This window comes from Hippoglossus stenolepis, chromosome 17 (genome assembly GCF_022539355.2).
Source record: "Hippoglossus stenolepis isolate QCI-W04-F060 chromosome 17, HSTE1.2, whole genome shotgun sequence".
NCBI classification, from domain to species: Eukaryota; Metazoa; Chordata; class Actinopteri; order Pleuronectiformes; family Pleuronectidae; genus Hippoglossus; species Hippoglossus stenolepis.
In genome coordinates, this window is record NC_061499.1 from 11,384,670 (window position 1) to 11,400,643 (window position 15,974).

Sequence of the window (15,974 nt, forward strand, 5' to 3'; positions counted from 1 at the left end):
TGTGTTCAATGACTCATCCTCCATGTCCAGTTTAGGTGGTTCAGGTAGCTTTGGCCCAATCGAAGGCTCATTTTCCCCAGAAACCTCAGCCTGTGTTTGCCTTGCAGCCTCATGTATTTTGTGCTTCCTGACCGTTAAAAATGAAAAATTGAAGGCGAAAAATATGAAATGGGTTAAAAGCAAAACAATAAGAAACAATTAAAAGCAAGTTCAGGCATCGATAGAGCACAGATATCGAAATAAAACATTTTACAGATTAGAAAAGATGAAAAACTAGATAATATAAAACATAATAAAATTGTAAAAAATAGACCAGAAGTAGGAGAAAGCACAACTATAAAAATGTGTCTTTAAGAGAGTGTCTAAATGTAAAACATTATGATATAAGAAGAGACTTAAGATAAAATATGTTTCAGAACTAAAACATGAACTATAGAAATCTTGTTATTTCAAGGAAAGTCAGGTATTAGGTAGTATGATATAAATTATGAAAAGGCTATTTCTGTATTGTTCCACATTTATTTATTTCTACATTTACGTGTTGATGTATTCATACTTACATCACTTTTGTCCCTCATAGTTTGTAACTGTGTGGTCATTGATCATCATATTCCATACACCGCTTACTGCGTATCACTATCGTTGCATAGCGCCTGTTCGTTGTCTACGTTGTTGCCATGGTGACCTCGTGTGTCAACAACACAGCCTTCGGAGGAGCCACAGACTGAAAATAAAAAGTCTGGATCTCACGTGTCCTGAACTTTCAGCTCCTGAACATGTCACAGATGACTGCTATGAAGAGAAAGTCGCTCCAAACTCTGGCTGAAACTCTGTCTAAACAAGTGCAACACTGTGAGTACAGACATCTGTCTAATTAACGAACTAACTAGGCTAAGCTAAGCTACAGTTTCCGTTACACGCTGCTAATGTGATTGTTTAAATGAGCCTGAGAGCTAAAGCTAATGCTATCGATGGCAGGTGAAAAGTGATCCACTACTGTTTTGGTCGCAGTCAGTAAGACAGAGGTGGAGGGTCTGATCGGACTGTACCATGAGCTGCTGGGGGAGTCCGCCGCTCAGGGCAGAGGAGTCACAGGTCTGGACAGAAGCAGGTTCAGGACTTTACTGTACAACATGTTCGGGATGACTGACGACATGATCATGGACGGAGGTATTCTGTGTAATACTATATATTTATATTTGTTCATGTGCTTGTGCCAGATTAATACCTAATCCCTGAGTTTCCTTGAAAAAACAAGATTTCTATAGTTCATGTTTTAGTTCTGAAAAATATTTTATCTTAAGTCTCTTCTTAAAACTTATTTTTATCAAAGTATTTTACAAATGATTGACAATGGCTCTTATTTCCGCTGACCAGTCCTATTATTGTAAACTTTACTCTTCATTTTTCCTTTGAATGTTTGAAGACTTTTGCATGCTCAAGTTACCTGCTATCATCCTAATAAAAGTCTCAAGCTTTTGTTAGCTTAGCATTTAGAAATAACTGCAGCTAACCACTCTCTATTTTACCTATAATATGTACAAAACTACTGAGATACTTCTTAGAGGATTTGGAAATTAATTTAAATGAATTTATGGACCTGTGAAATAAAGCATTGCCCAAGATTCACTAATAACCTGCAGCATTTTGGACGCAGAGCGCAGTGGCTGTTTGATGACCTGAGTATGTTCTGCATATCACTGATTATCTGTCCTGCAGTCTTCAGGACATTTGACAAAGACAACGACAGCTTCGTGAATGAGAAAGAGTGGATCGAAGGACTTTGCATTTTCCTCCGAGGGACCTTGGATGAAAAAATTAAATGTAAGCTGTCAGACTGCCACATATAAAAATCAGTCTCAAGTTATTATCCAGGTAATAACTCTTCTCTTTATGCAGACTGCTTCAATGTGTACGACTTGAACAGTGACAACTACATCTCAAGGGAGGAAATGTTTCAAATGCTGAAGGACAGCCTCATCAGGCAGCCCTCAGAGGAGGACCCAGACGAGGGAGTCAAGGAGCTGGTGGAGATGACACTCAAGAAGATGGTGAGGGGATACGGTTACAGCTCTGACCCTATAACATCATGTTATATTGGTGTAACAACTTAAACCTCAAAACTAGTTTGAACTATTTGTTTTTTAATTTTTTCTATGGGCAGGACTATGACCACGACGGGCGGTTGTCATTTGACGACTTTAAGAAGGCAGTCAAGGAAGAGAACCTGTTACTTGAAGCTTTTGGAACCTGCCTCCCTGACGCTACGGTAAGAAGGAATAAAAGGATGATGAGAAATGTATTAACGGACATTTTTTAAGTGAGAAGTTCTTAATCTTACTTTCTGTTTCTCTTCCTTTCCAGAATATTGAGAAATTTGAGCAGCAAGTATTTCAGAAACAAGTGAAACCATGACGAAATCACATTCATGTTGGATTTTCAGATGTATATTTTTTAATAAAAAACTATATCGCTGTTTGCATTGACATGAAATATTTTTAAATAAAAAACTGTTGCAACAAGAAACCGAGCTGGTGCGATCAAATCCGACGACGGGGTTTCATCTTTTTCTTCACTGGTTTGACGTCAGGAACTGAATCCACCTGAGAGAGATGACAAAGATTTTAACTGGACTGAATTAGGAAATCTAGACTATGTTGAAGAAATGATGTCGTTTGGATCAGTTCAGATTATAGGTTACCTGTTTCATTGTGGTTCTGATGAGGCTGACTGTTGTGTTCAATGACTCATCCTCCATGTCCAGTTTAGGTGGTTCAGGTAGCTTTGGCCCAATCAAAGGCTCATTTTCCCCAGAAACATCGGCCTGTGTTTGGCTTTCAGCCTCTTGTATTTTGCGTTTCCTGTTCTCCAGGTGTGTGGTCCTCGGGACAAATCTGACTGCAGGAGCCTGTTTTGGAGTCAGTCTGTGTTCTGTGTCTCTTTCTCTGTCTGAAGAGGTTTGACCGAAACTTAAACCCTGCGCCGGCTGCTGTCTCGTGTCGATTATGGCATTATGTAATGTCCCCATTTTATCTTCTGTTTGTACTGTCCCATGTTGATTTTTATGTCCATAATAATGACTTTCCTGAGGAGGTAATGGCAGTAAGTGAAAGCCTGAATAATGGTTAAACTTTAAATTCTCTCCTGTATTATCATTGTTAGGCCTTCGATCGTGTCTGGGGATGATCTTCTCTGATGTGGTGGCTGTTCTTGATGTCGTGGGCTCCTCCTTTTCTGCCTCCTTCTGTTCCTTTTCTCTCACTTTAAAATTAAAAGGGAAAAAAACACAAACATAATATTGAGGTAATATAATATATTGGTAATTCCAGCTATAATACAACAATAAAATACCAATAAAGAGCAATTTTGTTTCCTTTGGAATATGAAATAATAGAGCGGGAACATTTGAAATGTACCAGTGTATTGAAAGATAAGTTTAAACTCTAAAATATAAAATCTAATATATATACATACTTCTGTATTTATTCTTCTAAAATATCTTGTGTTAACTTATTTCTATTATTATTTAGTAAGTCCATAATTGATGTTAAAGTATACCTTTATTCTGAGCAGCCCTTGTTATATATCTCCTTCGGTCCTGCAGTTTAAACCTGGTGTCTTCCACACTCTCATATTCTGGGACGTAGCACACATGGAGCAAACCACCATAGAAACTCTTCTCATCCATGTGTCGTTTGGCTGCTCTGAAAAAAAAAAAAAAAGAAGGTTATTCGAAAAAAAGAAAAAGAAATTGCATTTCTATTCCACTTTGCCAGTACAGTATAATGATAAAAGGGTTGAGTCGGATCCTGAACCTGGCACTGGTGAGTTTCTGGAACTTGACCAGGTAGACCTCCGTGAACTCCTCAGCAGGGTACTCGTCCAGGGGCCTGTACTCCTCCACAGCTCCGTACAGGGCACATCGCTGGATCAGCTCCGGCATCACTCCGATGGCGGGGACTCCTTGGACCATCAGGTATCGGGACTCTAAATTGATGGTGTACACCTGATGATGATACACAAGACAAGTTATCACACTATGCCATGTCATCAAAACACCTGGCTGAGGTCTCTATGATTGCCCAGTAATGAAGGGGATAAAGACGTTTTATTCTTTGAGCAACTGATTTTATAATGTGGGAACTTCCACATCCACAAGAAGAGATGGACAGACTTTTCTATCAAGAGCTGCATCAATATGGCACCAAGAGGAAAATAAGAAGGTAATTAACAATAACGTTGTTTGGAAAAGATACATGATTCTGGAAGTTTGAATTTTTACTCACTATATTGATTGTCATTTACTCATTTTGTATTTCCTTACTCATCCCCTCACTCTTCTTCATGGTGACATGCAGACAGTGGGGGTCACCATGAACGAGAGTGAGGTGAAATATCTGTGTCACCTCTCAAGGATGAATACATTTATATTTATATTTAGTATGATCTTTGATTTAATCTGGGTTTTCACAAACGACAGAGCACATAATCACAGTGTAGCTCGGGTGTCTCTGATCTTTAAGACCCAGTGTTTTCCTTGCTGACATTTTCTTACCTTTACCGCTTTGTCGTTTCTTCCCTCTCGGTACTTGGGTCTAGAAATACAAACTTTCCTCTGTTCGTGATGTTTATAAACCTCCGGAGAGTCCCAACAGCCTGAACTGCTTCCTGATGATGCCGCCATGTTTCTAGGAAACCCAATTCCGTTCGGCACACTTCAAAATAAGAGCGCCTTCTCAATCACCTACCCCTTGCCTTCAATGCGTACCGGCGTGAAATATCTTATTTTGAAAAGGAATGTGGCTCATTATCATCTGCTTTGGTCTGGCTGGGCCGAGTCAGAGACATCGATCGAGCATGAACTTGTTGCACTTCTCACGTTAGCAGTGGAACCTGTCCGGCTGTCACACAGCTGCTCAGGCGATGCGGACATCATGTTTACTAACCAGGGCATTCAACCGGTGACTGTTGTTTTTAACAACGCAAAGAACTGCTTCCTTCACCTCCCACCGAGGCTGATATCCCATCTGTCCCTGAACGAGGTAGGCGAGCTCTTAGCTAGCTCCACAGCAGTGTCCTCCAGGAAGTTCTGTCTTGGTTAAACAAACAAACAACGTTCAAGCCAACAATATGTCAGCGACAGTAGTGTGACTTGTGTGTGTGTGTGTGTGTGTGTGTGTGTGTGTGTGTGTGTGTGTGTGTGTGTGTGTGTGTGTGTGTGTTGTGTGTGTGTGTGTTGTTCGTTTCCTTTGTTTTTAAACGTACTTAAATTTACTGTCAATTACTTTTTAACAATCTAGTTAGAGTCATCTCTCACTGACTGCTTTACAATAGTATTCTATTATATGTATAGAGCATTACATTCATTATATTAACCTGCTCCTTAGCTTTAATTAAATTATTTTTTAAAAAGATGCACAAGGAGTTTTTGGTGAGACATTTCAGGCTCCATTATATTGACCCTGCGACCTCAGACTATACATTAATTATATACATCATACATTAAAGATAAACAAGTTTATATTAAAAAGGAATTAAGTAAAAATTGAATGTCACATTATGAGTTTGTTATCATCATTATACTATGTAATATCTAATTTTATTATAATACTTATTGGTATTATACTATTTGCAGTGTGGCTACATGTACTTTGTGTTTGGGGGCAATAGAAAAGCGATGGACTTATGAAAGATGCCAGTTGTGTGGTTGTTGTATTTTCACTGTTGGTTTCCATTTTGATACGAATGTTTAGTAGTAGTTCTCCTGCAGTCTCACTTGGTGGTGACAAAGCTCTGCATCAGACACAGGGCAGCAGGAGACCTGGTGGATGCCAATACATTCTTGCAAATGACCGCATTGTCTTGTATTCTGTTCTGTTCTGGTCATCAGCATCTTTTTAAAACCTATAATGAATCCTATCTTTCAGTTTACCGTTGTCTGACATTCTTTCAAAGAGCATTCATGAAGTAGCTCCCATGATATTTGTACAAACTGCTTATTTCTCCGTTTGGCTATTTGGCAATTACATGGGGAATCCTCCAGTCATATAGTTCAGGACATCATTGCACAGTAATAAAACCTGCATAGCTTTGTCAATGATTGTTTTTTAGACATTAGATTGTACTACATAAAAAATGAAGATGTACAGTACAAATGTACTTTGTCTGTGTTTCAGAACCAAGCTTTGGAGTTGTCCTGGGACCATGGGTCACCACTCTACCTCAGTTGGACACTAAACAGAACCTCCTCCAGCTATGACAGCCATGAAGTGGAGCTGTGTCGGCAACTGGGAGAAAAGTTGGGGCTGAAAGATGGAGAGCAGGTAGTTCTCTGAAAAGAGGAATTTGTACACATTTTCTACACATCCAGACTGTCTTTACTTTAAAGTAATTGTCAATTGGTGACTATGGACTTTGTGTTTATATTATCTGGTTGTGCGGTTTCTCTCAGGGCTTCCTGAAACCATGTCACCAGGTCTCATCGGTGCATCAAGTATTTGTGGAGCCTCTTTCATCTGATGACTGGGAGATCCTGGTGGGTGAAAATAGTGATTTACAGTAATGTGGAATCTTATGTTTTTATACAGGGTTGGGACCCTAAATCACTTTAAGGAGCACTCGTGTAGCGTTGCCTTTCTCTGTTTTACACCTCCAGGAGCTTCACAGTGCTGCACTGGAGCAGCAGCTGTTAGATCAGATCAGAGTGGTGTTCCAAGATGCTGTCTTTCCTGTGTGGGTGGACAGCCACACAGTCATCTACATCCGAATAGGTCAGAGTTAATACAACAATTATCTTTTGTCTGTTTAATGTTTCTTGATTTATCCAAAATTCAGATATTCATGAGAAGAAACATGGGCTTTGATAAATGCATGAGCAAAAATATAAAGTTTCATCTTTTGATAATCCTAAAATAATGCAGCTAAGGTTTTAGTGTGTAATGGTGACTTTCTAAAGAACTTGTTCAGCTCTGTCGTGGTCATATCCACGGACAGCATTCATTAACACAATTTGATTTGCCTCTTAATCTTTGCAGCATCACTTTCGCCATCTGTGCCCTATGGTCGCCTGGAGCAGTTCACAGAACTAGTTGTGTCTCCGAAGAGCCGTGCTGGGATTAGTGACCTCAGTAGTTCTCCAGTGAGGAGCAGTGTGGAATCGAGTCTTCAAATAGAGAACACTGATCTCTATTCATCCTCCTCTGGACAGTCTTTAGAAAATAATGCTCTTGTCCCTCAAAGCCACCAGTGGGGGGGCATAGCTGACCTGAGGAGCCTCCTGCGCTATATGATAAAGGGCACTTATGACCCGATTAAAGAGCCACCACCGGTCCCTGGCATCCCTGCTATCTTTACTGACTCTATCTACAGAGTATGTGGTGCACCTCCCGACTCCCTTTGCACCATTAGCCACGCTGCAACCAGTGTTATTCATTTATTTCCATCGAGGCATGGACTAAATGATGGATTCATTGGAGGTCAGTCTCTAGTGACATACGGTCTGCTCTCCAAAGTTCCTGCCCCTAAAGAAACAAGGGCCAGAGTCAAGCAGGCCATGGAGAAAAAGAAGAACACACGAGTTACTAAGGTTGATGCCTCTACGGAGGGGGGTGAGGACATGAAAGAAGAAGAGGTCATGGTGGTCCGGGTGGTATACCATTGTGATGAGAAACTATACGGCAAACAAAGCAGTCTCAGAAAGGGAGAGATCCATAGTGGAAGAGTATGGGTAAGTTTCAACAACGTAACTGCTGCTTCCATTCAAGCACCAGTTATCAATGGCACTTTTTACTTTGAAGTGGCTGCTGCCTTATAAATTTTCATTACTTATATTTTTTCAGATCCCACAGCCCCTGGCTGTCAGCCTGAATATCAGCCCACATTCAGTGGTTCGAATTAAGCCTGTAAAATCAAGTATCAAAGTGGCCTCTGCTATTCGTCTACAGCCTCTGACACCACTGGTGAGTGCTGGAGTATTTATCTGCAGCTACATTTGGGTGTGAAATATCAAGCAAGCACATATTTCATTTGTTCAAAGCTGCATAAAATTGAATCTTCCTCCTTCCCTATGTTTTGATGATCTCTGACATTTACCCCTCAGCCTGAGGAGGACGATGAGGCGATCCAGACAGCTTTCCTCGGTTGGCTGCACACTCAGAGTCATGAACCTTTAGCCTGTCTGACTGCACGGTCTGGCACCGTCCTCCTACATGGAACTGATGGTGATTCATTTCTACTCTTCCTGTAAAAGCTTTTCAGATATGCATTTACTAATTCCATAGACAAATCTGCACAATGTTTGTAATTATCTTCCCAAAATATCAATCAGGATAAAATCATAATGCACAGTTAAACTACAGTACATTCAGCTGCAATAATATGTCACTGTTCTCCCCCTTATTTCTCATTTACAGCAAAGTTAGAGTTCGCTTTAACTGTACTGAAACCAGAAGCAGCAAGTGATCCTCCTGACCAGCTGTTTTTACTGGCACACACTGTCATTCAGAAGGAACACATACAGGTATTTACATGCACATGTTGTGTTCAGCACATCAATAGTCCAATGCAATGCAAGTTTTTCTTTGCATAATGCCACGTACATGATGATAAAACAAAGTCTGGTGTTGTACACTGTGCATCACATCCAGGTACACAGAGAGTCAGTGACCATGCCAGCTGTGAAAGCTGAAGCTGAAACACCAAACCCGGCGCTTCCCTCCCTCAGTGTCCTCGGGTAAGTCTGCAACTATTTCTGAGCCTGTGTATGATTTAAACAAGGACCTTCTCCAGGATTAATTTCTCTTTACATCTCTCACTCCTTCGTCTTTCTCCAGTGGGATAGATGAGCTTAGTACGACTGGATTCGAGTTCATCTCCTGTTGCCTTCTGGGTAGTCCCCTTTCACGAGAGCTTGGTACCACTGGTCAGGGTCTCCAAGGAGGAGCTCTACTCATCACTGGTGCTAAGGTATTGCTTTACATAACAATAATGAAAATATTTAAATACTGTTGCTGACAACACTACACTGTATTACATTTTACAGAGTGAATTTAGGTCTAAAGGGAATTTGAAGAACTATATATAGTTGTTGTTGCTCTCCTTACAGGGAAGTGGGAAGAGCACTCTTTCCCAAGCCCTCTGCAGAAAAGCTAGAGAAGATTTGGATGCCCATGTGGAGGTGGTGGACTGCAGAAAGCTACAAGGTCAATACTTTATGTAAACACTTGATAAAGAAGATGATGTCTGTTTGTTCCAAAAACATTATTTAAGAGAAGCCATCGTGAATGAACACATTTTTGTTTTTAGGCAAAAGGGCAGAAAGTGTGAGACAGATGCTGCAGGAGATTTTTGAACAGGCAGAGTGGAAGCAGCCTTCAGTTGTTCTTCTTGATGACCTGGATCAAGTAACAGGGGCACCAACCTCACCAGAACACGAGCACGGCCCTGAGGCGCTGCTGCAACAGCACATTGCTCAGAGTAAACTATACATCTTTCATTTGTATGTGTGTCTGGGGGATTTCTTGTCATACTGTATGATCACAGACGGTATTGATAAATATTCCTGGCCTGGATATGAATTCTTCTTGTCTCTTTGTGGCTGTAGGTCTAAAGGATGTGGTGGATGAGGTGGTGGTTCACTCCAGCCTGGTGTGTCTGATCATCACCAGCCAGAGTGAGCACTCTCTCCACCCCTCGCTGACCGAAGTGCACGGGTCCCACTTCATCCAGAGATTTGTAAACATCCAGCCACCAGACCAGGTTATTACACACGTACGCACTCACAGACATAGACTGATAAATGTTAAAAGGTCAGAAAGAACAGTTTGTGTGTTGTTGTTTTCAGGCACAGAGAGCAGAGGTCCTGCGGCGTCTCATCCTCAGAAGGTCCGGTCTGTCCGAGGAGACCTTACAGATTCTTGACCTGGGGGCTGTTGCCAAGGAGACGGAGGGTTACGCACCTCAAGACTTGGCACTGCTGTTAGAGCGAGCTGTCCATGCTAACACAGTACAAAGCGGACACAGTGATCAAGGTAAGACACTAAAATCAATATATAATAAAGTCTTGTGTGGTCGTTCTTAAGCAAAAGCTAGTTTATTGTGCCGCTTTCACATTATTTGTCGGTGCTCTGCATTTCTCAGGTGTGTTTCTATCGTGGAGTGACTTTGCACAGGCTCTGAAAGGGTTCACGCCTCCCTCGCTGTGGGGGGCAGACCTCCACATCCCAAGTGGAACTGGGCTGGAGAGGGTGGGAGGGCTGAGAGAGGTGCGGCAGCAGCTCATGGACACAATACTGCTCCCTGCCAAGGTCAGTATCAGAGCAGCCAATCGAATCAGCCAGTCGAATGAATGGAAGCTTCACTTTATCAAACAGGATAAATAGACTTAATGAAATGAAATTGCAAAAGTTAATGTGATGACAATTTATTTTTCATTCAGCACCATAAATGTTACTGATTGTTTTAGATAAACAATTAAAAGTCTCAACATAAATGAGAGTTGCAGCAGATAGGATGAAAATAAACACATTCATTTAAATTAACTGATGCTAATTTATTTAAGTGATTTATTTATGTCATTATCTTATTCAGATTATGTTTAATTTCAATTTATCAGTTTTATTTCTGCCTTTCTTTTACACTAGAACAATAATTGTTTCAACAAACGTTCTATCAACGTGTATGATAGAAAAGATTAAAATGATTCATGTGTTTCTCTTTAGCAAATAAGGCAGAGTTTAGTCTTTATTAATGGATTCCAAAAATTAAAGGATAATTTATTACCTAGTTTCAATTTAATTTTCCACCTTTCACATGAGCCACTGTAGTAATCCCAGTTGGGATTTCTAGGAGTTTATTTGATCTATTTTAATATTTGATGCCGCCGTCCATGATGTTCTTTATGAGTGTGAAATTAATTTATTTCACAGTTATTTCAAGTTAGTGATGAAAATGTCACGGTGTTGTTCACAGCACCCTGGGAAACAAATCCTGTTTAACCCTGATGCAAAGTATTATTAGGACTCGAGCACTGACAGTGCAAAGGCACTATTGTTTTTATTTTCTGAGTAAACCATAGCCATTATTTTTAATGTTTTATAGTTTTAGGCAAGACACTGCAATTTTAATTTAGAAAGCACCTTCTTACACAGCGATAGTTTCAAGATGTGTTTTTTACATTGCAGTAGATGTTCAGATGTCTTTATTGCAGCTCAACAGAAAAAATAATCAAAGTATAAATTTCAACGTCATTGATTAATTGTACAATAAATGACTGTGGGTCTTTGATGTGTTACAGTATCCCATCCTCTTCTCCAATCTTCCTATCCGCCATTGCTCAGGAATATTGTTGTATGGAGCTCCTGGTACAGGGAAAACCCTGCTGGCCAGGGCTGTGGCCAAAGACAGTGGTATGAACTTCATCAGCATCAAGGTAAGCCGGACTTCAGCTCAGACAGTCAAACAGAAGACTGTGTTTTTTCTGTTAGAGAAGCAACACATATCTTCAGTAACACAGGATATTAACGTCTCTGCAGGGACCTGAACTTCTGAGTAAGTACATCGGAGCCAGTGAGCAGGGAGTCCGGGATGTTTTCCAGAGGTTAGTGAACGTTTACGCTCCTCCCAACACCACACTGACCCTCTATTATAAATCCCATTGCCAGTTATAATGAGCAACATCAAATATGTATAGTAATCATAAGCCCTGGTAACAACCCATTCATAAAATTGGAATAATTGACTTCCCATCTTCCTAACTGCTGCTCATTCTGTCTGTTCCAGGGCACAAGCAGCCAAGCCGTGCATCCTGTTCTTCGATGAGTTTGACTCTTTGGCCCCCAGGAGGGGCCACGACAGCACAGGAGTAACCGACCGTGTGGTGAACCAGCTCCTCACCCAGCTGGATGGGGTGGAGGGACTCCAGGGTCAGTCATACAGCAATACATTACGTGTTCTGCATAATGACATCCAATTTAGCAGTTTTCAGAATATACTGATGTATTCTGTTCTGCTGGAGGGTTTTTAAAGAAATTGCCGAAACGTTTAAGTGAAAAACTGTGATGCAATAATTACTTTTTGTCCTTTTACGAGGGTTGTGTACTGCACTATTTCTTGTTTGGAAGCGATTGTAGCCCAAAAAGTTTTCACGGATTGCCAAGAAACCTCATATTGACTAAAACGCTCAATGGAATAGTCTACATACGCCTCAATTATAGCAGTATGACATTAAGTGTAAATTAGTGAGCTTAGATGGATTACCTTTCCCTCTTCTCCCCCCTTTATGCTAAGCTAAGCTAACAAACTCCTGGCTCCAGCTTCATATTTAACACACAGATACAAGAGTGGTAATCATTTTCTCATCAAACACGTCTGTGAGAAAGCAAATAGGTCTATTTCCTGAAATGAAACTATTCCTTCAAATCAAATAAATGAAAATCTTTTATGTTTGTTTTTGTAGGTGTGTATGTGCTTGCAGCCTCCAGCCGCCCAGATCTGATCGACCCAGCCGTGCTGAGACCTGGACGACTGGACAAGTCCCTTTACTGCCCCCCTCCTGACCTGGTCTGTTGAATTAGAATGATGACTAGCAATATCGCTGCACCATTAAACTCAGTTCATGGGCAGATCATCCAGCTATTACTAATCCAGTTATTGACAAACTCCTCACCCCTTGTGTTGTATCTCCAGGAGTCTCGTGTGGAGATCCTCAGGGCTCTGAGTAGTGGTGTTCCCCTGGCGGCTGATGTGGACCTGGAGCAGCTGGCAGCCCTGACAGAGCAGTTCACAGGGGCAGACCTGAAGGCCCTGCTCTACAACGCACAGCTGGAGGCCATCCACAACAGCCTGGGCACCAGCACACCGAATGTAAGTCTATTATATTTTCATTATGCAGCCACTGAGGAGTTTATAGTGTTGGGTTGCCTTGGGCCACAGTAAAACAGGAAGGCAGGAAACTGTTGTCTAGTCCACTTTCAAATTGTTTATGATTCAGTTGAAGCAGCCCGGCAGGTTTTTGTCCCTCGAGGCTAATTAAACAAGGAGTTTAGTATGCAACTCAGCGCATGTCAGTTGCTCTACTTATCACTCCATTATTAGTTTGGAGTATAGTTCAAATAATTCCCAACTGTGGTGCCATGGGTGTGATTAAATTACTTAAACAACAAAGGCTGTCAGTATCTTGAACTGCAGAAACACAGTGAAGTTACGTCTCTCATTCATATGTGTTTGGAGACTACACAAGCTTGTGTACTTGTGTATCTAAACTCAAACCCTCTGTTTCTGTGTGACAATCAGGAGCTGACCTGCGGCTCAGACAGCGACATGAGTCTGTCCTCCATGATCTTCCCAAACAACATCAGCGGCTCCGATGATTCGGTCGGGGAGGGAGACCCAGCCGCGGGTTTGGACCAGTCCATGGTTCTGCTGGAGCCCGATGAGCTCCACGTAGAAAACGAACACCATCGCAGCAACATCTGGAGACTCTACTTTGGAAGCTCCGACGAGTCAGAGTTGGGGAATTCACCGATTTCAGGACTGGTGAGCAGTGCTGTCAAGATACATACAGCAGTACATTAAATAGTAGAAACGGACAAAACATCCATTCTGCTCGTTTGAGCTCATATCCTGAAGGGCCTTAACTCAGCATCATCAGGTCAGCCCTTGAACTTCAGTCACACTTGTGGGATGGCACTACTTTGTTTTTTAAATGCTTACTCTGATTCTTTATTTATTTGGACAGATTACTTTCAATGTTTACACACTGTTGTGTATTTGTATTGTATTATTATGTTGCTGGGATCCCACCAGGGCAAATTCAAATCAATGTTTCATTGAAATTGCAATAAATTATTTAACCTTGAATAAGTAATATCCTAAACATCCTGCAGCAAATTCCTGTGGGTAAATCTTGATTTAACAAAGGATGATTATAAACAAGGTTTTTTAATTTAACCACAACATTTTAAAATATTGCAGAAATGCTGCAAGCCAAACACAAAGTGTTAGAACTGAACTGTTAGAAACGTCCGTTTGTTGTCCCAAATGCAGTGATGCCATTCAGTGTTTTAGAAACATCTATTTCCTCACATAACTTTTGTGCCTGTCCATTTTCTCTCTCCTGCCTCTCTTGACAGAACTCCCAGTGCGTCTCTGGACCCAGCTCCATGACCCAGGAGTGTGTAGGGGCATCAGCTCGTGACCCCAGCGGCTCTCTCCCTCCTGCCTACATGTCCTCCCTCCAGAGGGGATACGAAGAGCTGAGCCCGGAGCAGTTGGAGCGCCTACAACAAGACGTCAACAGCATCAAGAACAACTACAGGAGAGCCAATGTAAGTGACGACAACAGACAGGAAGATGTTAAATGCTCCTAATTCCTATACGGCTCCACTCAATACTACAGTCTTTAATACCAAGTTTCATTTTATTATCCAGTTTGAATTACCTTTCTATTTCATTTGACATTTATTTTATTTTATTGCTAGTTTATACTATTCTATACTCCTATTTATGGCTAGTGTCCAACCAAGAGTTGTTAAACTGCTTATTTATGCCGCTGTGTGCATGATTACTCTTGAGTGTTGCATTTGTGTGTGTCTGTGAAGGAGGAGGGTCCCCGGGTCCCTTCAGCCTCCACCCAGCCGGGCCTGTTGCTGTGTCAGGCTCATATGAACTCTGCCCTGGCTGCGACCAGACCGTCTCTCAGCAAGTCCGACTGGAACAGATACACAAAACTGTGAGTATCACGACACCAGAGACGATCACACTGATGTTGACAGATGATGAAACCATAGTAACCGAGACAGTTTGCTCTGCACAAAGCAAAGACGTCATTTTAAAGTTGTCCATTTATTTTGGAAAGAATTTAAATGTAGTTTCAAAACTGTAGCCAAGTCACAGCAAGATGAATATTAATCAGTAATACTATTCTTCCCACTATATTCAGCATGTTTTATGAAGTCAAATGACTGCAAATGAATTGCATTTTTAACTATTTATAGCTGCGGACTCATCTCATGTGTCAAATGAATGAATAGATAACTGTTTAATGCTGAAAACAAAACAAACACCACAGGTCATTCCTTGTGATCCATCAGTTGAAGTTGGTTGATAGTGTTTTATGATTATTATGATTTTAATTTATCAAAACAATATTTTTGGAAATTATTCTTTCTTTCTTTTTTTAAGGTATGAAAACTTTGGCGGTTCAGGAGACGGAAAATCTCTTCACTCCGTCACATTTAAACCTGGACAACGTGTAACTTTAGCTTGAACAAACAAATTCATTTGACTCTCTCTTTGACTTAATTCCTTATTAATTTTTTTATTAAAGTGGAGTTAAGCAGTTTCAGGGCTTTAAAGACAATGTAAATTAAAACAATTAATATATGTATTTTTTTCTACTTGAATGAGACATTTAATTGTAATTAAATGTAATTACTGTACATATGTACGATGGCATTATTAAATACAGAGTTTTTGACACTGCAGATTTTGCTGTTATTATTGTGTGAAGTGATTGTGAACTGTTTTCATTATTTTCTGTTTACTGTGTCGCCCTCTGGTGGTTATAAAGTCTTTTTAAACTCTTGTTGACTCAATAGTTCTGGTTAAAACTTTTTAGGGAGTTTTAAAAATGATCTAGATGTGTTTTTGAAATTATGTCAAACAAATGTTTGATCTGCTAACAAGGATTAGAATTGTATCATGTGGATTATTAAAGGCACAGGTTACAGATGGGTGGAGTTATGATGGAAATTATATATTGTCACCAATCTTCAGTAACTAAAGAGAATGATGTATAGGTAAGTTAACTCTCTCGGTGTAACATTACAGGAGAGTCAGGGGAAAAGTAGTGGCAGTAAAGCCTAACAAACTGCTTACATCCACAGATATCAGTTCCCTAAATATGATTTTTTCATCAAAACCCATTAATCATTCTTTGGAAAATTGTTGAAAATGTCAAAAAAAAAACATCATCT

At 40.6% G+C, this 15,974-nt stretch overlaps 3 protein-coding genes across 3 annotated transcripts; 2 read left to right on the forward strand and 1 right to left on the reverse strand.

Moving 5' to 3' along the window:
• Window positions 1-667: 667 nt before the first annotated feature.
• On the forward strand, window positions 668-2,475 carry LOC118125060 (EF-hand calcium-binding domain-containing protein 1-like). Its single transcript, XM_035183413.2, has 6 exons — window positions 668-852; window positions 1,012-1,170; window positions 1,720-1,824; window positions 1,900-2,051; window positions 2,165-2,269; window positions 2,365-2,475. The coding sequence occupies exons 1-6, from the start codon at window positions 777-779 to the stop codon at window positions 2,413-2,415; spliced, it is 648 nt and encodes a 215-aa protein (XP_035039304.1). The 5' UTR covers window positions 668-776; the 3' UTR covers window positions 2,416-2,475.
• rbm48 (RNA binding motif protein 48) lies at window positions 2,432-4,745 on the reverse strand. The gene is made up of 5 exons (XM_035183412.2): window positions 4,556-4,745; window positions 3,816-4,006; window positions 3,559-3,704; window positions 2,702-3,261; window positions 2,432-2,603 (listed from the first exon to the last, which is right to left on the reverse strand). The coding sequence occupies exons 1-5, from the start codon at window positions 4,682-4,684 to the stop codon at window positions 2,541-2,543; spliced, it is 1,089 nt and encodes a 362-aa protein (XP_035039303.1). The 5' UTR covers window positions 4,685-4,745; the 3' UTR covers window positions 2,432-2,540.
• A 71-nt stretch (window positions 4,746-4,816) lies between these two features.
• On the forward strand, window positions 4,817-15,482 carry pex1 (peroxisomal biogenesis factor 1). Its single transcript, XM_035183411.2, has 24 exons — window positions 4,817-5,042; window positions 6,177-6,323; window positions 6,452-6,535; window positions 6,656-6,770; window positions 7,035-7,726; window positions 7,839-7,958; window positions 8,099-8,219; window positions 8,412-8,518; window positions 8,646-8,731; window positions 8,832-8,964; window positions 9,104-9,200; window positions 9,304-9,474; window positions 9,602-9,756; window positions 9,842-10,028; window positions 10,138-10,304; window positions 11,294-11,428; window positions 11,532-11,596; window positions 11,779-11,921; window positions 12,455-12,558; window positions 12,685-12,861; window positions 13,291-13,533; window positions 14,130-14,324; window positions 14,598-14,728; window positions 15,181-15,482. Exons 1-24 carry the CDS (start codon window positions 4,935-4,937, stop codon window positions 15,263-15,265), a joined length of 3,768 nt encoding a protein of 1,255 aa, XP_035039302.2. The 5' UTR covers window positions 4,817-4,934; the 3' UTR covers window positions 15,266-15,482.
• Window positions 15,483-15,974: the final 492 nt, after the last annotated feature.